Below are 24,114 nucleotides of genomic sequence, written 5' to 3'. Positions count from 1 at the left end.
ACCGTTATGTTTAATCTCAAGGTCCTTCCTCTTTGGAAAGGCGTGAATTGTATTCTTGCTGAGTAATGGTTCCTTCCTACCAATTGGCCTCATTTCCATGATGAGAAAAAACAAAGTGAAGAGACAGGAAGTGGTTTCCATAGTCCCCACAGTGTTCCTTGGCCGGCATTTTGAAGACTGTTCTAAATCCCAGGTGGTCTGTTTCAAGGCTCAGCTCACTAAACAGACAACAATAATAATAATAATAATAAATTTGAGGAAAAAACACATTTGATGGTTCAAACAGCTACCATATATTGTGGGCTTATGATGTGCCAAGCCTTGTTAAGCACTCTGTGCACTTGACCTCATTATTTGCTGACAGCAACATTATGAAGAAATAGTTTTTATCATCTCTGCTTCACAGCCACAGGAGCCAAGGCTCAGAGGGGGCCGGTCTTCATCATCTTTGTCCTGGCACATTTCTGGCAATCAACAAATGGGTGCTGATTACACAAATAAGTGGACGAGTGTAATGTCTCTGATAAGAAAGCACAGATAATGAAATAAAGGCTCAATGCAATGAAAGGGTCACTTAAATAAGCCAGCTTTTCTGAGCTCACTGTCCTGGCACCAGAAATACAGAAATAAGCTAGGACTCCAGCAGTCAGACTGGTGAGGGAGTTCTATATATTTCTGCATTTGTTCTATTAGTTGAGATATACAGATCTTGTCATTTTGCGAAAATGATCGAAGGCGGTAAGGGTAAAGCTGTTTGCATGTATGTATATTCTTTATTACTATCAGGCTATGGTTAAGTACTAGCTCTACCTGATTTACAAAACCCTATAGAACATAGAGAAAGAGATATAAATTCAAACAGGGGGGTAGGGAGGGGCTGAGGTTAGGGAAGTGTTCTCAGAGGAGGAGGTAAATGAGTTGGGGCTTGAAAGATGGCTATTTAGGTGAAATGTGAAAGTGTGTATGTGTGTGTGTGTTGACAAGGGTGGATACAGTCAGTTTGCCAGGGAACCAGTTTGAGCAGTCATCTGAAATAACATATGAGAAAAGAGTTGGTACCTAATAGGATGGAGGACTTGGGCCAAACTTGACCGAAGGTGGTTATGCAGGGGATGGCCCATTTACAAGGCCTTAAAAATAGTATTTGGGAAGCTTATTACTCAAAATGCAGTCCAAGACCACCGGGGAGCTTGTCAGAAATGCAGAATTGTAGGTCCCACCCCGGACCTACTGAATTCGAATTTGCAGTTTAACAAGATCCCTAGGTGACTTGTAAGCACATTAACATTTGGGAAGCACTGGTTTAGAAGACAGGATGCTAAGCAGGCGCGATGAATCGCTTCTCATGGGCCTTCTGTATCTCACAGTAACTTCCACTCCCAGGCTGCTCTAGTTACAGCCAAGCAAATCTTCCATGAATGTAGAGAAGCCCTTCCTCACTTCGTGCCCTTCTTTATTTCCTGAGTTGTTCCTGCTGTCAGGAATCTCCATTTCTCACTTAAAATACTCTTCAAATTCTGCTTCCAGAAAGCCTCCCCAGATCTCAGGGCCAAGTAATCTCCTCTGACTCTGACAGCTCAAGCCTTTGCCTCTGCCTGTCTCATCGTGTCTGGCCCCTTCTGCCTGATATCACACACACCCTGTGCTTATTCTCCCCCTCCTCCTGGCAAGCTCCTTGCTGACAGGGGCTTTTCTCTCTGTGTGCATTTTCTACCCCTACAGTTTCTCTCCTGGTACCTCTCTCCTTTAGCACTGAGCACACAGAGGACTCTTTGTAGATGTGGTTGAACTGAATTGAAAGGTGCTTCCTAAAAGCTCATAGAGGGAGACCAAGAACGAGGCCCCCCAAAACAGTCTGCAAAAGGAGGCTGTATCCCCCTATGTGCCCTCTTGTTATCCCGGCAATGCCCACCCTGGGTGGGGGTTTTAGCTGCTTTGTGTTCTAGTACTTTCAAGGCTCAGAAACAGAGTTCTGTAAAATGTAGCTCTTATTTTCCTTTGGGAAATGGCGAAAAGATCAAAAAGCTTTACTCTCTACATACCTGCCAATCATGCAGACATTATTTAAAAAAAATAATTTGTGTTTTAACATGCCATTGAATTGGTGGTGGTGGTGGGGTGGGAGGCGGAGCTGGGGCTTGGAGATGGTTCTTCCCTTTTAGCTGCTAAGACTGCTTGTCTGGAGTGTTCAGACCCACACGCTTATGTCACCAGTCCCAAGTCTCTAATTATGCTCCTCACTCTTAGAAATGAAAGATAAATGGCAGAGATATAAACTTCCATTTGTCACAATTGATTTCCTGTTTTAATTGGGGGGTGTAATAGATCAGTCTTTTCCAAGCAACAGAAACATGTGTGCTCTGATTACATCTACCAGTCTTCCTTGGATTAGGGTACGTCTAAGAAAGGAGAGAAACTGTGACAGAAACACACTCCCCATCGGTATCTTTTCACTTCCCTTAAATAGATACAGGGTTTTTTTTTTTTTTTTTCCATGTGTAATTACAAGCTAAAAATATCAATAACGTGAGGTACAATTTATGCTGTGACTGCCCTTTCAAAGTGAGCCCTTACTTATCTAATTCAGGTTGAAAATTCCTGCCTCTGGATTTTTTTTTTTTTTTTTAATTCATTCAGCCTCATGTCTTTTGGTGAGCTTTTCACTTTCTTTGCTACTTGGAAAGTGGTCAGGAAATTCACTTTTAAAATAGAGCAGTCTCAGGTCCCCAAACTGCCTGTGGCAAGTTCTTCCTGATCGTTGACAGTCAACAGAGCAGGGAAAATTAACCCATAAGACTGCACATCTGGAGGCCGTAAAATGGAGACCCAAACTGGGGAACAACGTGAGCTTTATCTCTGTGAGAGCTGCGGGCTGTCCTCAAAGACTCAGACTGCCCAGCAAGCAAGCCAGAAAGCCTCCGTGCCTACCACTTACAGATCATCTCTATGGCTTTCGTAAAGTTCCGAAATATACGCAACAAATGTCATCAACCAATTCACCAACTAACAAAGGGGCCAAATAAAAAGAAGCAAAACACAAAACTGTACAAGCTTTCATGAAAACCCCAGCTATAATAAAGGGGGCCCGATGAATGAGAAAGCTGAATAAGGACACATTTTTTTTCAGGCTCATGAGTAAGTGGTCTTGACCTTGAGACTCTACTTTCTAATCTTCCTCAAAAGACTGCACAAGACTGCATTCATTAATGCTATTAGAAAGAGTCCTGAGGAAGAGAAGGCCTGGGTAGGGAAACAGGTTATGGGAGGATGTGAGTATGTTGTTAATGACATGAAACTGACCCAAAAATGTGAGAGGCTTGTACTAAGAAGAGGGAGTGAATTGTTCTGTGGCCATGTCCATCTCCCCGTGACCTCCTCTCTACAGATTGGCAAAAATGTAGAGGTCAGCTCGAGAGAGAACCCTGGGCTGTCATACCCAGGGAGCTTTAAGACAGACTCTGTTCTAATGACCAGACTGAAAAGCTTAGAGACATTGAGCAGTTTGTCCACTGTAACACGTCTTGTTCACGTAGAGGCCAGGGAAGGCTACCCCAGGACCCTTCCTCTTTCCAATACACATCTTCTGCAGCTGAGTCAACCTTCCCAGTATCAGAGCCACACAAAGATGTGACGGATCAGCCCCAGGGCAGGCTTCAAGCAGAAGCCAGGCTGGAGGGCCAGCTGGATTAACTGATACCCATTCCTGCATTAGAGGAGGGGGATAAACAAGCTCTTCTTAAGGTCCCACCAAATCCTGAGATTCTACAGCTCTGAGAGAGAAGAATGCATGGCCCAGATACGAGGCAGTGAGAACAGACTCCAAGGGGACTGGCAGGCTCGAGGGAACAGAGCAGACTGCTTACTTGTGGAAGTCCTCAATGCAGTGAATGAGGCCACCAGCGTCCACGGTGAATGGGATCCCATCAAGGCTGCGGTGGCACATCACACAGGTGAAGCAGTGAGGGTGATAGGCCTTCCCGGTGGCTCGCAGAATCCGCTCCATGATGGGCTTGGAGCACACGCTGCACTGCTCCAGGGTATTCTGGGGAGGGAAAGAAACATGCCAGTGTTAGGCTGGGACTTGCAGAGCTCCATGTATTTAGTCCCTTATGGCATGACCAGCTCCATACAGACACATTGGCTCATGTGCCTGTCACAGTACTTGGAAGACAAGAGAGTGCGTATCAAGGAAACACGTGAAATAGATCAAGTGTCTTTTCTAAATTCACCCAGGTAGGTGGTGGCAAATCTAAGATTTAGAACACATATCTTCTGACTTCTCTCCCTCTTCTACCACTATTGCAGGGTCGATGGCAAACATTTCTGTTAAGACACATAGAGAAAATATTTCTGGTCTTGTTGCAGCAATTCAGTTCTGCTCTCATAGGGTGAAGGCAGTTGTAAACAGTACTAAGTAAATGGACATGACTGTGTTCCAATAAAACTTTATTTACAAAAGCAGGCTGGCTTTAGCTCACAGCTGTAGTTTTTTGACCCCTGAACTACATAACTCAGGTTCTCTACTGGAAGAACACTTCACTACTCTAAAACTTGATTAGTCATCAAAAACCTGGTAGGGTCACCAAGGACCTTAAGATTTTAGAGTGGTCTGCCTGACAATGGAGACACGCAGAGCATGCCGGGTGTAGAGCCCAATCAGAGCCCAGCATAATCAGTGAGGCTTTTGATTATTTTAAGCCTTGATTCGAACACCACCTCCAAGTTCAGTGTTGTGAGCTCTTGATAGAAATGTTGAACCTAGTGGGGTTCCAGTTTGGAGAAGTGAATTAAGAAAGTTAATTTTTCTGGCTTTAAAAATATCCTGAACTTTAAAAATGAAAAACAAAAACCCTCCTGAAAAAAGATACCATATATTGAGTCAGGACTCAGAAAGACTGATAAAATTAGCTATTAACTTTCCATCCTTCCCTAGAACCCCATGCTGTCGTACCAAACAAGTATGTTTCACATGTAATATGCTATATTCCAAGTGAGATGTCTGGACTGATGCAGAGTTGACAATCTAGAATAGATCTGGGATGGGGATCTGATTAGAAAGATGTGGAACTGGAATTGTCCTCTTACCACGAGAACCTTTAAATGGCCATGACGTAAGAAATACCCATAGGTGCGTAACTAGTGTGCGGATGTCTCAACCATAGCAATAATCTCTGATTGGCTTCCTTGTTTGCATCTCTCTCCTGTAACACTTCCCTATCCCCAAAGTGACTTCTGGTTCCCTTTCCAAAACACACATGTGACGAAGTAACTTTGCTGCTAGCAAAAACTTCTATAGCTCTACAATGTGAAAAGACCTAATTCCTCACCTGCCATTCAACCTTCGTTTCTAGGGTCAGATTTCCCTAATGTCTCAGACTGCTCACTCTTACCCAAACCTATAAGAAACTTCCATACTTCTGTGCACTGGCTAATGCCTAGTATGAACCACAGCTCGTCATTTTGACCTTTCAAGGTACAGGTCAGAAGGCAACCCAGTGAAGCCTTCCTCGATGATGCTTTCAGTTGGAATCAACTCCTTCTTTCTCTACCCTTCCCAAGCACTTAATAACACTTACAGTGTCCTCTGTATTAAAATTATTTGTGGAATGCCTGGGTAGCTCAGTCAGTTAAGTGTCTGCTTAGCTCAGGTCATGATCCCAGGATCCTGGGATCGAGTTTCACATTGGGCTCCTTGCTTCTCCCTCTGCCTGCCACTCCCCCTGCTTGTGCTTGCTCTCTCTCTCTCTCTGACAAATAAATAAATAAAATCTTTATAAAATTATTTGCACATTTGTGCAAACTAATTTCTTTAAGGGAAGGGGCCATGTCTTTCTTTTTAAAGTTTTTAATTTTAATTCCAGTGCAGTTAACATACAGTGTTATATTAGTTTCAGGTGTACAATACAGTGATTCAATAATCCTATATATTCTAATGATTCTATATACCACAATGATTCTATATATCACACAGTGCTCATCATAACAAGTGTACTCTTAATTCCCTTCACCTATCTCACCCATCTCCCCACCCACCTCTCCTCTGACAACCATCAGCCTGTTCTCTATAGTTAAGAGTCTGTTTCTTGGTTTCTTGCTCTCTCTTTTTTTCCCTTTATTCATTTGTTTTGTTTCTTAAATTCCACATATGAGTGACATCATTTGGTATTTGTCATTCTTTGTCTTATTTTGCTTAGCATTATATACTCTAGCTTCATCCATGTTGTTACAAATGGCAAGATTTCATTCTTTTTTGTGGCAGAGTAATATTCCATTATGTATATATACACCCTATCTTCTTTATCCATTCATCTATTGATGGACACTTGGGCTGCTCCCATAGTTTGGCCATTGTAAATGATGCTGCAATAAACATATGGAAGTATGTATCCTTTCAAACTGGTGTTTTTGTATTTTTTGGGTAAAAACTCAATAGTGCAATACTGGATCTTAGGATTGTTCTATTTTTAACTTTTTGAGGAACCTCCCTACTATTTTGCATAGTGGCTGCACCAGTTTGCATTCCCACCAATAATGCACAAGGGTTCCTTTTTCTTCACATCTTTGCCAATGCTTGTTGTTTCTTGTGTTTCTGATCTTTAGCCATTCTGACAGTTTAGATTTGCATTTCCCTGATGGTAAGTGATGCTGAGCATCTTTTCTGTTGGCCATCTGGGTGACTTCTTCGGAGCGATGTCTGTTCATGCCTTCTGTCCATTTATTAATTGGATTATTGTGTGTGTGTGTGTGTGTGTGTGTATTGAGTTGTATACATTCTTTATATATTTTGGAAACTAACCTTCTAACCCTTTATTGGATATGTCATTTGCAAATACCTTCTCATGTTTAGCAGGCTGTCTTTTAGTTTTGTTGATTGTTTCCTTCACTGTGCAGAGGCTTTTTATTTTGATATAGTCCCAATAGTTTATTTTTGCTTTTATTTTCCTTGCCTCAGGAGACATATCTAGAAAAATGTTGCTATTGCTGATGTCAGAGAAATTACTGCCTGTGCTCTCTTCTAGGATTTTTATGGTTTTGAATATCACATTTAGGTCTTTAATCCATTTTGAGTTTATTTTTGTGTATAGTGTTAAGAAAGTGGTCTAGTTTCATTCTTTTGCATGTAGCAGTTTTCCCAATACCATTTGTTTGAAGAGACTTTTTCCCATTGCGTATTCTTGCCTTTTTATTGAAGATTAGTTGACCACGTAATTGTGGCTTTGTTTCGGGACTTTCTATCCTGTTTCATTGATCAGTGTGTCTATTTTTGTGCCAGTACCATACTGTTTTGATTACTATAGCTTTGTAGTATAACTTGAAATCTGGAACTGTGCTACCTTCAACTTTGTTTTTTCTTTTTCAAGATTGTTGTGGCTGTTTGGGGTCTTGTGGTTCCATAGAAATTTTAGGATTGTTTGTTTTAGTTCTGTGAAAAATGCTATTAGTATTTTGATAGGGATTGCATTAAATCTGTAGATTGCTTTGCATAGTATGACCATTTTAACAATATTTGTTCTTTCAATCCATGAGCATGGGATATCTTTCCATTTGTGTTATCTTACGTTTCTTTCATCAATGATGGATGTACAGTTTTCAGAGTACAGGTTTTTTATCTCCTTGGTTAAGTTTATTACTAGGTATTTTATTATTTTTGGTGCAATTTTAAATGGGATTGCTTTCTTAATTTCTCTTTCTGTTGCTTCATTATTAGTATATAGAAATGCAATGGAGGACATTAGGAGAAGGAAGGGAAGAGTGAAGGGGGGAAATCAGAGGGGGAGATGAACCATGAGAGACTATGGACTCTGGGAAACAAACTGAGGGTTTTGGGGGGCGGGTTGGGGGATGGGTTAGCCTGGTGATGGGTATTAAGGAGGGCATGTATTGCATGGAGTGCTGGGTGTTATATGCAAACAATGAAATCATGGAACACGATATCAAAAACTAATGATGTACAGTATGGTGACTAACATAACATAATAAAAAAAAAGAATGCAATGGATTCCTGCGTATTGATTTTGTATTCTGTGACCTTATGGAATTTATTTTTTAGTTCTAGTAGTTTTTTGGTGGAGTCTTTAGGGTTTTCTATATATAATACCATGTTATCCGTAAGTAGTCAAAGTTTTACTTCTTCCTTATCAATTTGGACGCCTTTTCTTTTGTCTGAGTGCTGTGGCTCGGACTTCTAGTACCATGTTGAAGAAAAGTGGTGAGAATGGACATTGTAGTCTTGTTCCTGATCTTAGGGGAAAAACTGTCAGTATGATGCTAGCTGTGGGTTTTTCATGTACGGCCTTTATTATGCTGAGGTGTGTTCCCTCTAAGCCTACTTTGTTGAGGGTTTCATCATGAATGCTGTACCTTATCAAATCCCTTTTTCTGCATCTATCAAAATGACCATATGATTTTTTTAACCTTTCTCTTGTTAGTGTGATGTATCACACTGGTTGATTTGTGAATACCGAACCACCCTTGAAACACAGGAATAAATTCCACGTGATCGTGGTTAATGACTTTTTTCCTGTATTGTTGGATTCGGTTTGCTAATGTTTTGTTGAGGATTTTTGCATCTGTGCGCATCAGCGATGTTGGTCTGTAGTTTCCTTTTTTTTTTTTTTTTTTTTTTTTGTGCTCTCTTAATCTGGTTTTGGTAGCAGGGTAATGCAGACCTCGGAGACCATGTCTTAAAAACGTATCCTGAGGTCTCATACTACACCCAGTATACTACCTGGAATAAAACTAAACCCAGGATGAATGTGTGCAAAAAGAATGAATGAAGGAATATTGTTTACATCCTACCCGGGCATTGCTGGACGGGTCTGACTGTCCTGGCTCTGGAATCCATTCCAAAATGAATTGGTAAACTCATCACCATCCTCTCCTCAAAGCTGTGGTTGCTGGAGGTTCTGAAATTGCTTAGTATGCCTCTGGTCACAGTCTAAACTCATGGAAACTATTAACCTATTTTCCCCCCATTTTGAAGTGGTGAAATTAAAATAGCAGAAGAACATAAGATGAAAGTCTGGGGAAAAATGATGCTCTGGACAATGAGGGCCCTGCTTTTTTTCTATCCTGGTGATCCGAGCTGATGTGGCTGCAAACTGTCTTCCCAGGGCTTGTGTTTTGCTCTTTGTGGGTTTTAACTTTTTTTTTCTTTTTTTTAAAGGCAGCCCTGTAATGGAGTTGAACAAACCAGACATGCTTGACCAGAGAATGTTTTTGTTTGCATTGAGGCTTGGCTGCAAGACTTCGTCCATTTACTTAAACCCAGCAGCAGCATAGAAGCTTGAGTCAGTTTCTAAGGAAAGACTTTATAGTCTGCGGAAGCATGGTTTAAAGGACAGGTAATCTGAACATTTATGCTACAAAGGAAAAACGGTGTAAAATATGCCTAAAGGGAGACTACTATAATATGCCCACAAATCAGAAAATGAAGGTTCTAAGAATATGGCTGCCTGGAAGCTTGGGCTTCCAGCAAATGGTGGAGGAGGACGTATGAAACTACCTTAGCCATCTCCCTTCACTGAGTCCTTCTCCTTTCAATCTCTAGCTGGTCCACTAGGAGTGGCAGACACATCTTCTCTTTGAGGAGGGATAAAGAGTCTTCTGAAGCTTACCATGTTAAGTGTAGTTACCATCTGTCACCATCAAAGTTATTACATTATTACTGACTCGATTCCCTTGTTGTACTTTTCATCTCTATAACTTATTCATTTTATAACCGGAAGTTGGAATCATTATGTTGTGCACATGAAACTAATATACCATTGTATATCAGCTATACTTAATAACAATAATAATACTTATTATTATTATTATCCAAAGGTTACAAACATATTAATTCAAAGGACACATGCACCCCAATGTTTATAGCAGCAATGTCTACAATAGCCAAACTGTGGAAAGAACCCAGATGTCCACTGACAGATGAATGGATAAAGAAGATGCAGTACACACACACACACACACACACACACACACACACACACACACTGGAATATTACTCAGCCCTGAAAAAGACTGAAGTCTTGCCATTTGCAATGACGTAGCTGGAACTAGGAGGTATTATGCTAAGTGAAATAAGTCAGTCAGAGAAAGACAAATACCACATGATGTCACTCATATGTGGAACTTAAGAAACAAAACAGATGAATATAGGGGAAGGGAAGGAAAAATAAAGTAAGATGAAATCAGAAAGGGAGACAAACCATAAGAGACTCTAACTCTAGGAAACAAACTGAGGGCTGCTGGAGGGGAGGGGGGTGAGGGGATGGGGTTACTGGGTGATGGGCATTAAGGAGGGTGTGTGATGGAATGAGCACTGAGTGTTCTATGCAACTGGTGAATCACTACATTCTACCCCTGAAACAAATAATACATTATATGTTAACTAAATTGAATTTAAAGATTTATTTATTTTTTACAGGAGAAAGAGAGAGAGAACAAGTGGGAGTAGGGCCAGAGAGAGAATCTCAAGCAAACTCCATGCTGAGTGTGGAGCTGGATGTGGGATGTGGGGCTTGATCACAGGACCCATAGGATCATGACCTGAGCCAAAACCAAGGGTTGGACACTTAACCGACTGCGCCACCAGATGCCCCTAAATTGGATTTAAATTAAAAAAAAAGAAAAGAAAAGATGTACTCTACAAATAAATAAATAAGTAAGTAAGTAAATAAATAAATAAATAATAGTAAAGGACTCATACAATGTTAGAGATGAGGGAATAAGGAGCTCCTCTACTCAAGGCCTCTGATTTCACAGGTGAAAAGCAGATTCAGAGCACTAATACAGTTGGACGTGAGTCATGGAATTCATTAGCAACAAAGGAGGGACTAATACCCCAGGTTCCTGTAACTCCCTAATTCAGATATGGATCTGATGAATTAATTGTGTTGCCACAGGGAGGGAAAGTTGCTAGATGAAGAATATGGACTGTTCCTCTGGCTTTGTTAACATCCCAAATATGGGTACTTGGGTAAATCCTTTCTTCTCTCTAGACCTCAGTTTTCTCAACTGTGAAACAGTGATTAAGTCTAACTCTACAATTTTATTGTATCAGAATTAACAATAGCGGGGAAACGGCAATGTTTCCATTGCTAGAGGTATACTAGAAACAACTAGATAATCTCTCATCTGAAGTTTGATAGGAGGGTTCATGTGTTAGAAACCTGGACTGTATCATCTTTACCAGGTCTTAACCACTTGAAATTCCAGAAATTACTAGTGGTAGAATTTCAAGCACGGCAGAGGAAGACCTGTGTGTCTTCTTACACAAGGTTATTTTGAAACCAGACCAAAAAATGCCCTCTTTGCATAAACACAAGGCTTTTCTAAAGTCAGTTAAGATGAAACAGCTAATAAATAAAATAGCTTTTAAGGAAATAGAAAAAGAAATAAATCTCCGAGCAAATGTGTGAAAGAAGGGCATCTCCGAGTACGTCTACTCTAATGGATCTTGCGTGTGGAGTACGGTGTCATGGCTGATTGTGTGGCAGTTTAGGAAGGAAGGGCGTACTCCAGCATAAGAACCATCCAGATTAGTAGAGTTTTCAAGACCTGGCTCTGGATCCATCTCAGCTGCTCTTTGCTATGGACCCCACCTTCCCGTTGCCACTCTGAGTTCTTTGCCACCTTTTTAATAAGCTATGTTCTTTCACAAGCCCAGAATAGCTCACGTCCTTCTTTGCCTAGAGAATACCTATTCATTCCTCAAAGTTAAGCTCAAATGTCACCTCTTCTGCAGAACACTTCTAATTCTCCCTCTGCTGTACCCCAAGCAAAAGAAGTCACTTCCTCTACTCCCATAGGATTATATGATGCTTCTCTGATAACACTGATATAACCTACTTGATTTCATGATTTGTGTCAACCTCTGCTCCCAAACTGTGAGCACCCCACTCTCGCTGCAAGGAGCCATAGTCTTAGGTAGAGCTTCCTAGGAAACAGATTCTGAGACAGAAATTTGCACATGGGAAGTTATCAAAGAATGTCTTTGAGATCAGCACCTGTGGGAGAGTATAGAAAGCCCCTGGGCAGAGGGAGAAGCTGGACTGTGATGCAGTCAAAGCAATGGCATCTGAAAGTTCCCTGGAGAATTCCGGAGCTGGGATGCTTCTGCACAGTTGTCCTTCCTTGATGCTAGGGGGTGGGGCCTTTACACCCCTGCATCTAGTCAATGGATACAGGAGGCTCTCAAGGAGGAGGAGTGATCTTGGGTGAAGAGGTTCCCTTCAACTGAGAGTAATTACCAGCGAAGGAACCCCGCTATGAATGCTTAGTGGAGTGGGGTGGGGGGAGGGAAGGAAAGCCTCGGTCCTGAAGAAGGATCTGGGCAGTGCACCACCACATCCACACCATAACCATACTTCCTGAAGCACAGTCGGCAACTGCTGACCAGCTGTGAACCACCTCACAGCTGAAGCCAAACGAAGAGTCTAGATTTCTTGTCTTTTTCACAAATTCTAGGCACTGTTTGAGGATTTTTTTTTTTAGAATCTTTAGAAAATGTCTTAGGCAGTTACTCCAATGAAGGTATGGTAAAAGGGAGAAGATGTGAGAGTAGCAGAAAAAACAAGAAAGCTACCAAAAGGCACAGCTTATAAACTTGGCTAAAGTGATGGCAATACAATTGTGATTAAAAGCAAAAAGTTAAGTGAAAATAAAAATAAAGTCACAAACAAATCTTGTACACGAAACTCCCAAATGTAACTGTTTTTAAATTAGAGATACAATCTGGTTGTATCTTTTCTATCCTTGGGTACTGTATAAATAACTTGTCTAATTCACAGGCAGAAGAGCTAGAAGAATCATCTGAATATAAATGAAGCATATAGGTAACATAAGCATTAACTACAAGTTAGATGATAGGGAAAATAGTTCTAAAATTTACATATTGCATAGGTGTGTATGCATGTTCAATGGTGAGAATTTTAAAAGAAGGCACATAAGTATTTGAAGATTCAGAAGACTATAAAGTGTTGCCATTTAGAAATGTTAAAATTTTCATTTCATAAAATTAAAATGTGATCTTATATTCAATGTTTATTGTTTTTTTAGGTACAAAAGCAATTTTGAAACAGAAAAGACTCTTGGAAAAAACGAGGGTGACATCTCATTTCTAGATACACTTTTGGTCTTGTTGGGATAAGAATAACAAGGAAAAAGAAGAGTTCACAGATACTAGGCCTTTAAGATCTTTAGGGCTGACTCTTGTCCAAGGGTTTCAACTCCCCTCTCTTGCCTGCCTCTCCCATAATCCTTTGCTCACGGCAACAGTTACCAGAGAAGCACATCCAAAACAGTCCCAAATCCCTTCTGGATGAAGAGCACGAAAGGATGGTGCCTGTGGGGGGTTCCATATTGTACAGTTTAAAAACCACGATTCTAGTCCAACTACCAGATTCCAGACACTAAGGCGCAGAGAGGGGAAACACCTAGTAGCAGATTTGGAGTTAGAATATTGGTCTCCTAATTCTCCCTCCAGAGGCTAATCCCCTGGCCCAACACACTACACCTACATCATATTTCAGAAGACACACTCCGTATCACAAATATAAGGCATTCAGACATGCTACTTAGAAGTTACAAGCATATAAATAAAGACAGGTACTATGTCGAGATCTTAACACAGTTTGTCTACTGTCAATTTCATTGGTTCCCACAGGGTAAGAGAGAAAACTCATTGTTGCATCCCCAGTATCTACAACAGTATCCTTGCATAAAATTGCTGTTGCCCAAATACTGGTTAGATGATGAATTAATAAACTCTGTATATGTACTTTACATAAAATAAAATTATTCTATTTAACCATGCAAAACAATTCTCTAGTCTACAGCTTCTCAATAGGCAGGCTAAGACACAGCGTGTCTCACAGGCTTCCAGGGTACCACATTCAAGAGGGGCAGAGGGGGCCAGAGGTTTCCATAGTTTCTGAGTGGTCACCTTGGGTCAGGAGAAGCCCCATTCACTGATTCCGGTATGCTGAATGAATGCCACACTTTCCCACATGGGTCACGATGTAAAGAAGGTTGTGAAGCACAGCTGAAGTGTTGGCGTTCCCAACGGAAGAGCGGTGTGGTATGGTAAGAGGAGAAGAGGGCTGTGACTCAGCGCACCTCCACGGAAATGCCAGAGTGACATTACCGAAACTCAAAGAATTATATTCCCTACCTTAATTTTGTACTTTAATTTTTTTTCTTGATGTTGATAATCAAGAGGTCTTCCCAAATGACGGCAGTACTTTTGGGTCTTCCAGTAGATGAAGACATCATTTACCTTGGTAGTTCTCCCAACATACTATGGTACAACGCCTCCCTACAGTTCTGCCTCCCAGGGAGGCACACTTTTCTTATTAAAAGGTTTTTGACTTTACAAGTGTCCTTCACTTATACGTACATCTTTTTTTTTTTTAAGATTTATTTATTGATTTATTGATTTAGCGGGGGGTGCAGAGGGAAAGGGAGAGAGAATCTCAAGGAGACTCCGTGTGCAGCGTGGAACCTGATGTGGGGTTCGATCTCACAACCCTGAGATCACAACCCGGGCCGAGATCAAGAGTTGGACCCTTAACGGAGTGACCCACCCAGGTGCCCCCACCTGTATCTATACTTGAATCTACCTCTGTATCTCTATCTCTTTTGAATCTGCATCAAATATGTGCTTCAAAACAGATTGAAAATAATAAGGCTAAGGCCAGTGTCATTCAATGCCTATGACTGTGATTTTTGAAGCAGAATCAAAATTCCTATTCTATAGATGGGAGTTCTAATTTTTAAGAATAGGAAAACTCTCGAGTCAATTTATTATATGGCATCCAACCCTTAGAATGTGTTTTCTTCTGATGTCATTACCCACAAACAAAAATGACAACTACGAAACATGGAACTGGAAATTTAGTAAAAGAAATCAACATTCTTATTTTTTGTTCACTTCTGCTAATTTTTTTGAGCACAACTCTTTGCACCCAATGCCTGTATTACCTCAGCTTTCATATCAATCCCCTTTAAAGAAAATTTTTGCATGATTTTCTGATGAGCAGAGCAGCCAGCCTTCCCACTTAATTTAGCACTGAAGAAGAGCCTAAAGAGGGGAACAAAATGTTCAACATCCTGGCAGGTACAGAGGCAGAGAGAACAAAGATACCATCCCTGCCCTCAGAGGTTCCCAATGTAGTGGGAGGAGCAGACACTTCTATAAATAACTGACTAGAGGCAAAGGGCAGAACACATTGCTATTATGGAGGAATGAGTAATGTGTGATGGAAACACAGAGGAGAGAGTAATTACTTCTGAATGGTGAGGGAACAGGCAGCATGGTGGTGGTGTGTGATGCTGGGAACCTCTCTGGGTGGGATTTGAGTTGGCTCTTGAAAAAAAAAAAAAGGCCATTATAACACTCTTTGCAATTAATGTTGTGGTATAAGGAGAGTTTTCATTATCTAAGTCCCAGATCTGCCTACATTGAAATGAAATTCATTTCATAGGAAGAGTTGTAACAAAATCAGTGTATTGAGCAGCACTGGTGAAGGGGAACTCAACGTTGGCAGAGACCAAGATCTGTGTGTCAAACTAACATAAACAAAGGACATGCAGGACTATTCATGTTGAATTTAGAAAAAAATTCTTACAAAATTTTCTGTGTATATCTGGACTACATAAACTGGATTTAAAATTAAGAAGTATGTCCTCAAACCACAAGAAAAAAGGCTGACAGAAAGGACAAAAAGATCAGAACAATTAAGTTACTTTATTCAATTTTGCCATGAGCCACAAGTCACATTCTCCACAAAGTAAATAAAGCCCTGTTGCTTATTCTGAAGCACTCAGTTTGGGATTACGATCTGAGCTTTAGGAAATTTAAAAAAAAAAAAATCCCATTAAAGGACATTTAGTTTATCTATACCTTAAGGCCCAGAGAGGTGGTATTTTGCCTTAAAATGTGCAGCCCTTGTAGTACGGGAGCTTTCCCTCAACACTTCTCTTGAATGTCTCATAACCCTGGAGGCGTAGGCTGAAGGCGGAGGGGCTGAGCCCTGATGAGTGTGCCAGACCTTCATGCCAGGAGCAAAATTAAAAGATCACATGGCACTCCATGGAGACTATTGTGAGAGGGGAAAAAAGAACAGAATTCCTTTCCTTCCCAGCCAAGTCAGATCACAGATTTGCCTTTACAACACCTTCAAGGTACAGTCTGTTGGGACTTGTCAACTCAGGAACCAGAGCAGAGAGTCTGTCATACACAGTGAGAGAAGTGGCGGCAGATTCAAGAGACCTGGGCTGGGAAGTCCAGGCAGTGGTCGTGACCTTGTTGGTCTTCAGTTTCCCCATCTACTAAATAAGATTGAAAATGTCTACAGTGCAGTACTGGGAGCACGAAGTGAGATCCGTGTATGAAAGGAAGTGCCCAGTGCTTGTTGTACACTGACTAGTTTTGTGTTCAGTCTCCTTACAGACTCTAAGGGTCTAGGACATACATTTAATTAACTTGGCATTCCTTGATCACTTAGCTGAATTACCATATCTAAGCACTGCATTTCAATTTTTTTTCTAATTTGTCCTTTCACCATCAATTCTTCTATACTTCATAGAAGAATTTCATAGCTCTACTCTTTTTTTTTAATGGATTATTTAAGGAATCCTGTGTATGATACTCTGGGACAACTGGATAATATAATAGCAAACAAACTTCTGGATTCCTGAGAGATTTGTCCCCCTGCTTCCTAAGAATTTTGTAGAAAAGCTGTTCTTACTTCTATGTAAACATTACTGTACCTCAAGCCCATAAATTTCTCAGTCCTTCTTAAAAGTAATTTACATTATTTTATACTCCCCAAACAAAAACTGACAGCTTGCCTTGGTTGAGTTTTTAAAGTTTACGAAGTATGTATTCTAGCAGGTAGAATGGTAGAATTCTTGTCCTGGTTATATGCCGCATGACTATAAATGTGTTTTTTGAACCAATGCCTTCTGAGTTCAAAGACAAAGTTGCTCATTCTTCTACTTCACACTGTCCCCCAATTAAGTTTCTCCTAGGTTTCTCTATCTAGTTCCCGTAATGCCAATGACACTGAATGCAGTTATGAGTCTAGCAAACTGCCGTGCCATAGCCTTTCGCAAGTACATTGTTTGAGCTTGAAAAACATTCTGAAAATCATCTCGTTCCACTCTCTCCCCTTAAATAATAGGACACTGCATTCAAAGAAATCAATTACCTAATGTTGTAAACTAGGGAAAGAGCTGAGTTCAGGGCCCAATTGCCCCAGTTTCTACATAGTTCTCTTCCCCAGACGCCATGCTGGATCGTTTTGGAGTACCAAAACTTCTTTTTGGTGTTCTGGCCCTTGTTAGCAATAAAAATATGAGAACTAATATTGGATAGTTGTTGACATGATTACTTATATTACAAATGAAAAATTGTTAGTTGAGTATATGACATAACTTGAGTTTTTGCCACTGTCAAAACAAGGTCATCGCACACTGATAAGTATGGGGCCCGTCTGGCCAATGACTTGGAGAGCTAATCCTATCCTCAGCCATGCATGATGTCTTAGGTTCACTTTTCATAATTCCTGCTACTTGCAACTTGTAAATAGAGGTTATTCACAGAGCTCAGACAGGTTCCACTGAGGTAGTCACTTTCTGGAGTGACCGGAATTTTACAGCTTCTTGAAAAAAATCCCATCATCTGAGTGTTCAATGTTTTCATCTATAGAATGGGATACTAATTATTCTCCTGTCTACCTTGTGGAACTGAGATAAAATGAGAGAAAAAATGTAAAATGCACTCTTAAGAATGTAAAGATTAACTATAGAGAACAAATTGATGGTTAGCAATAGGGAAGTGGGTGGGGGGATGGGTGACATAGGCGATAGGGATTGAAGAGTACACTTATTATGACGAGCACTGAGTAATGTGCAGAATTGTTGAATCACTATACTGTACCTGAAACTAATATAACACTCTATGTTAAGTATACTTGAATTAAAATTTAAAAAAATTTAAAAACAATGTAAAGAGATGTAAAGATATTGTTATAAAGTTCTCTGGGCAAAATTACTGTCCCATGTGATGACTGACTCAAATTATTAGCTTTTCAATCTCTGACTAATCTACTCAGCCTACTTTCCACTGCTCTTATTATGGAGAGAAGACAATATGAGGTGTACATATAGACATCCATAATTCCATGCATATTTTGTCTTGGAAAATATAGTGTGCTTTTTCTTTCTTTCCTTTTTATTTTGTTTTCAACAGACATTTTGTGTCGTTCTATTTTTCTTTCATTTACATACATGGGACACCTAATAAGTGCTGGAACAGGTACATATTATGCACGTAGAATATGCACGCATAAGTCTCATGGATGGCATAGTTTGTCACAGGCTCTTCAACTAAGTCCCCGATGCCTGTGAGGCGCCATCTTGACTACCCTCAATTCACAGTGGACAGGAGGCCTCTATGGGGAAAGAGATTTATCTCTGGATCACAGTGCTAACCCCAGCACTATTTGAAACTAGGAATGCTGAAGTAGATGTTTATGGAAACCTTGCATGGTATGGTGACACAGAAATGACCCTAAGGCAAGGGTTGTGTCTAGAATTGGAAGGCCAGCCACTGGCAGTGAGGCCTGTGGAAAACATTTGCTTCTGTTGGCCTAAATTCCTATACCTATAAAATAAGAGACTTTATTAAAGAGACCTCTTGGTCTCTTAAAGCTCCGTGATTGGTTTGAGGACCGAAGAGAAGTTTCAACAGGGCAGTGCTCTTCGTCTTGTTCACTGCTTCAACCCCAGTTCACTGAAAAACGGCTGGCACCCAGAAGCAGCTCAATAAGCGTTTGATTAAGGAAACGAATGAATGATTGGGAATGAATACTCCAAAGAGTCATCCAATAGCGCCAACTCCCATAGACATACCCGAAATTCCATAACTGTCCTCAGATGGCCTTCCGTCACCACCCTATCTGCAGCCCCTTCTCCCTAGCCAGACTCTACCTCATTGCCTTGTTACTTTCTTTATATCCTTATCACTGCCTGATACCACCTCATGCATCTAGTTGCTGACATGCTTATTGTTTATTTCCCCACCAGTCTGTTTAAATACTACAACATTCACAGTCTCGAGCAGTGTTTAACACATACCAAGCACTTAATAAGAGTTTGTTGAATGAGAAAAGTAAATGACATTAATCTAACATCTAAGGTCTCTTCCAACTCTTGGTTCTTTGATTCCATCTCAGCAAAAGTATCTTTCTCAAAAAAATTAGTGCTACAAATTTCACTAAAAAAACACGCAATCGGACGTTAATCACACAACGTTGGTTGGACGGTGCTCTTTTACATACAGCATTTGTCGACCGTGGGTAACTGACCCGTCCAGGGGCAAAACCTAAAACTGGGGGTTTAAGTAAGGATGTTTTCAGCTGCATGTATACATAGTAATGGCTGCCTGCCTGCACATTTCAGATCAGAATTAAATCCGTTGTGAATCATCCATTAGAGTCAGGATCTGCAAGCAGAGACTAGAAATGTTCCCAATACCATTCTGCTCACGTGTCGGCTCCCTTCAGAGTTGCCTGAAACTCGGCTCTGCCAAGATGTTTATTTTCTACCTGGCTTTATGAATTGCAATTACTTCCTAAATTATAACAAGCCACAAGTGGTCTGAGCCAAACAACTAGGGTCACGGAAGGTCTACCCTGTACTCCTGGGGATGACAGAAAAGCTTGTTTGAACCAACCTTGATCCTCTTTCAAAAGAAAGGGAAAACTTCAAGCCTCTAACTCTTGGGAGTGGCAAAGAGAACAGCCAGAGGGCCATGAGCGAACTTCGATTCTCTAGAGATCAGTTGAACAAATTTGGCAATGATTTGGCTTCTGTTGAAAACAAGCCCTTCTAATTACACTTCTGCCGATGGAAGACAAAAGACAGCCCCTTAGCTCAGAAAGGCCATTAATGACATGCCAACATCATGGCCGCGACTGTGTAGTTTCCTTCTGAGCAGAGTGCTGTTGACGTGAACTTCAAACACCCAGCTCTGGAACCCATTCACGAGAACGTAGCCGCCTGAAGAGCACAAAGGGAAGTCGGTGAAGTGATTTACTTCCCTTAAACTGTATCTTGGCTGTAATATTTTCTGACACCAGAAATAAAATAATTCCATGTTTTGGTTCCTCTCTCCATCCCCAAGGAGCCCAAAGTGGTTTACATTAAGGAGGTATGAGAGGAACAGACAAGAGTGCAGGGTTTTCCATTCTGTAACTGCTGAAAGACAAAGGGGACAGAAAATACAGATGTTTTCTCTTTGCTGCTGCAAAAGGGCGGGGGACTAACTCTTCCAGTGTCTCTGGAATGCAAATTTTCTTTCACAGTTTAGCAGTCTTTTTTGGATTTCAGCACAGTGAACTAACACTTTCCTGGATTCCAAGACCTCCAGAGAACCAGATGGAGGGGAGGAATTGGGGAAAAAAGAACCCACGCTACTTGAAAAAGGTATGAATTTCTCACTCTGCATCCAGCCAAAAGCTCTGAAAATTAGAAGAGCGAAATCACTTTTGGTTTGTTCAAATGCATGCCATCCTAGGGTTGTTTGTGGTGGGTAAAAAAAAAAAAAAATCTAAAGTGATTTGATGGTTTAGAGTCTGTGTTCAGTTTAAGCTAGGAAGCAAACTTTAACAGAGATGATATGTTTACTATCAAAGGCAGGAAATAATGTAGATGGAAGAGATTACACGAGAGGAGCATTCTACACGTGGGGCTCTAAAGCCAGTGACCACTCCCCAGTGCCAGGCTCTTTGACTTGACACTCAAGGCCCTTCAGGATATTGTCTCACCTCTCCTTTTCCAGGCACCTATCCCACCATTCCCACAAGGCACTCTTCATTCCCGTCAACCCAAGCTTTTGAACACTTCATGCTCCTTGTTCTTGCATGCCTATGTACCCACGGGTGCCTCTGCCTTGAACATTTTTCTTTACAAGTTAGATGGCTCAACGGGTAGGGCCATGGGCATGTGAATGTTGCCTTCTTTATTAATCATTTCCTTCCACGCTTATTCCTTCACAGCACTGTTCATACCTTCATTATAGCAGAGACCCCGCTAGTGTTCTCTATGCCATGGGAAAGGCTATCACAAAGTGCGCTTTCCAAAGACCACGACACCAACACATATCCCATCCCACACGCTCTTTTCCCAGTGTGACGCTCACAGTCCCCTACAGACAGGCGGGGTCTGGGAGGACATGTGTAATTTTTATTGGGATAAATACTTGGATTCCTTCAGCAGTTTTTTATGGGACACGCTTTCCGTCATCTTGTCCTCCTGACGACCATTCTCTGCACGAGTTCTAGTATGTCAGGTTCCCTCTGACGTGTGGGGCCTGGAAACGAACACACCCCACCAGGAACTACTGCAGCCCCTGTTCCGCACGCTCGTCTCTATACAGGTGCAGCGGGAGATTGCATTTACTTTTCTGTGGCCCTATACGTTATTATGGATCTTGGGGTCATATGGTTTCCTCTCCAAGTCTTTAGGTTTGCACATGAAGATCTGTTAAATTAAGTGACCCTCGTGTATACTTGTATAGTCACTATTTTAAGCTAAGAATAAGGTTTGACTTTTGTCCCGCTTCTACTCTATCTTATCAGATTTGGCTCATGGTTCCAGATAATTGAGGGTTTTCATAATATCATATTTTACATATTACAATTCCTCCTATCCTTTACTTCAAGCCAGTAAATTCAGGTCAGATAAACTTCAAGAGCTACAGGTTTGCTACTGTTGAAAGATGTTGGACATCAGAGTAAGCGTCACCTTCCCACATCACCAGGCACCAAGTCCTATTATTTTGCCCAGTAAATATTTTAATCCCATCCATTATTTGCTATCTCTGCCATATTGTTCCATCCTCTCCCACTTAGGGGATGACAAGAGCCTCCTAACTGGCCTCCCAGCCTCCCATTTCCCAACCGCAGTCTGTCCCCAGATCCACCTGCCTGCACCACACCGGCACATCAGACTCACTGCTCAGCTCTACAAACGGAAGATTCCAGGGTCACCTCCAGACCTATTTAATCATTATCTCTGGGGCTGGGGCTCAGGCATCCGTAACTTCTAAAAAGTGCGATGATTGTGCCAGAGCTACCCGATCTTTCAGGATCTGCTGGAATTCGAGTTTTTATAAAGCAAGCAAGAAAAAACAATGCATCTGAACAAATTGATTATGGGTATCTGGAGAAGAGTCAAGCATTTAGATTCCCTGCAGTTATTTTCTGGTAGGTGAGGTCGTCTTCGGGTTGGAGGAACCCCAAGGGAAGAAGGAGAAAGGAGACAGGACTGACACCTGCAACACCAGACACCTGTTCTGTACTAGGCATCGGGCAAAGCCCTTTCATGGACACTGTCCCATTTAATTCTTAAAACGATGTCAGGGTGATGATAATATCACTATTTGAGAGAAGAAAAAACTGAGGTTTAGAGTTTTTCTTCACAGGCACCCAAAGTCACAAATTGGCACACAGGAATTAAATGTGGGTCTGCCTAACTTCTATCTACGAGGCCTCAGGATTAATAAATACAAACTTTTCAAAAAATCTTTTATTTTTTTAAGTAAAAAATAAAATAAAATATTTACTTATTTATTTGAGAGAGAGAGACAGAGATAGCAACAGAGATAGTGAGAAAGAGAGAGCCTGAGTGGGGAGGAAAGGGAGAAGCAAGCTCCCCGCTGAGTAGGGAGCCTGACGCAGGGCTCCATCCCAGGACCCTGGGATCATGACCTGAGCCAAGGGCAGACGCTTAACTGACTGAGCCACCCAGGCGCCCCAATACAAACATTTCTTAAGCAAAGGAGAGACATTATATCTTGTATGGATATACAAGTGATGAATTTGTAAATGTTCAAAGTTGTCTTACAGGCTTTGAGTAAAGATCACATCTCTATGAGAAAAATCTATGGTATAGTACAAAAAGCATTTGACTAGGAGTCTGGAAACAGAACACTAGTCCTGGAAATGTCATTAATTTGCTGTGATGCCCCTTGATAGTTGTTTCCCTACAGCTGCTCTCCCCTTCTTACCTTATAACCTCCAAATTTTAGCTAGGTACACAGCTGTCCAGAATATATATTACATTTCTCAGCCTTCAATGCATCTAAGTGTGGCCATGAGACTGAGTTCTGGCCAAAGCGTTGAAGGTGGAAGGGAAGTGTCCTCAGAGGGAAGGGGTCTGCCCTCAGTCCCCTCAAATGCAGAAGCAGCCATCCTGACCCCTCTTTGGAAGCCATGCTGAACATGGCAGCAGAACACAGCAGAGGACTGGACACTTACCTACCACTGTCCTGGATCCCCTACTTCCCCAGGGAGAGAGGAATGAACATGACCTTGTTCTGTTACTGTTTCGTGTCACTCCAGCTGAACCTAGCCCTCACTAACACACTTGCTTTGTGATTCAAGTGCAGTTATTCCCTTTTTTGTGTCTCCATTTTCTTATTTATGTAACAAAGAGGTTGGGCTAAGTAATACTAAAGGTCTATTTCAGGTCTCATATTCTCTATGACTAAATGGCATGGAATAAGGAAAAGATCTGGAAGTGCAATCAGGGTCTTGAAGAGAGTTCTGCACTCCCGTGTTCACTGCAGTACCATTCACAGTGCACAACATCTGGAAACAACCCGTGTCCACTGACAAATGAATGGACAAAGAAAATGTAGTATATACCTACAATGGAATACTAAGCAGTCTTAAAAAAAGAAGAAAATTCTGCTATTCACAATAACATGGATGAACCCAGAAGACACAACGTTAAGTAAATCAGTCAGTCACCGAAGGACAAATACTGCATGATTCCACTTCCATGATATATCTAAAATAGTCAGATTTGTAGAAGGAGATAATACAATCATGGTTACCCGGAGGTGGGGGGAGTGGGGAATGAGGAATTATTGTTCAATGGGCGTCAGGGTTCAGTTATGCTCCATGAGTAAGTTCTAGAGCTCTGCTATATAATATAATGCCTATAGTTAACAATTTGTATACTTTGAAATTCGTTAAGAGGGCAGATCTCATGTTAAGTGTTCTTCCTACAAAAAAACGAAACAAAACAAAGCGGCGCAAG

At 41.2% G+C, this 24,114-nt stretch overlaps 1 protein-coding gene across 27 annotated transcripts in view; it reads right to left on the bottom strand.

Moving 5' to 3' along the window:
* LPP (LIM domain containing preferred translocation partner in lipoma) overlaps positions 1 to 24,114 on the bottom strand; it is a 639,448-nt gene that overhangs the window by 5,083 nt on the left and 610,251 nt on the right. For all 27 annotated transcript variants that reach the window (XM_045811268.2, XM_087861490.1, XM_087861508.1 and 24 more), the window contains one exon: positions 3,864 to 4,042. In XM_045811268.2, coding sequence (XP_045667224.1) covers positions 3,864 to 4,042 — 179 coding nt within the window. The remainder of the gene's footprint in view (positions 1 to 3,863; positions 4,043 to 24,114) is intronic.

Source organism: Ursus americanus, chromosome 4, assembly GCF_024610735.1.
Source record: "Ursus americanus isolate L20-20 chromosome 4, mUrsAme1.1.p, whole genome shotgun sequence".
NCBI lineage: Eukaryota > Metazoa > Chordata > Mammalia > Carnivora > Ursidae > Ursus > Ursus americanus.
This window is presented reverse-complemented; position numbering and strand designations above follow the sequence as displayed.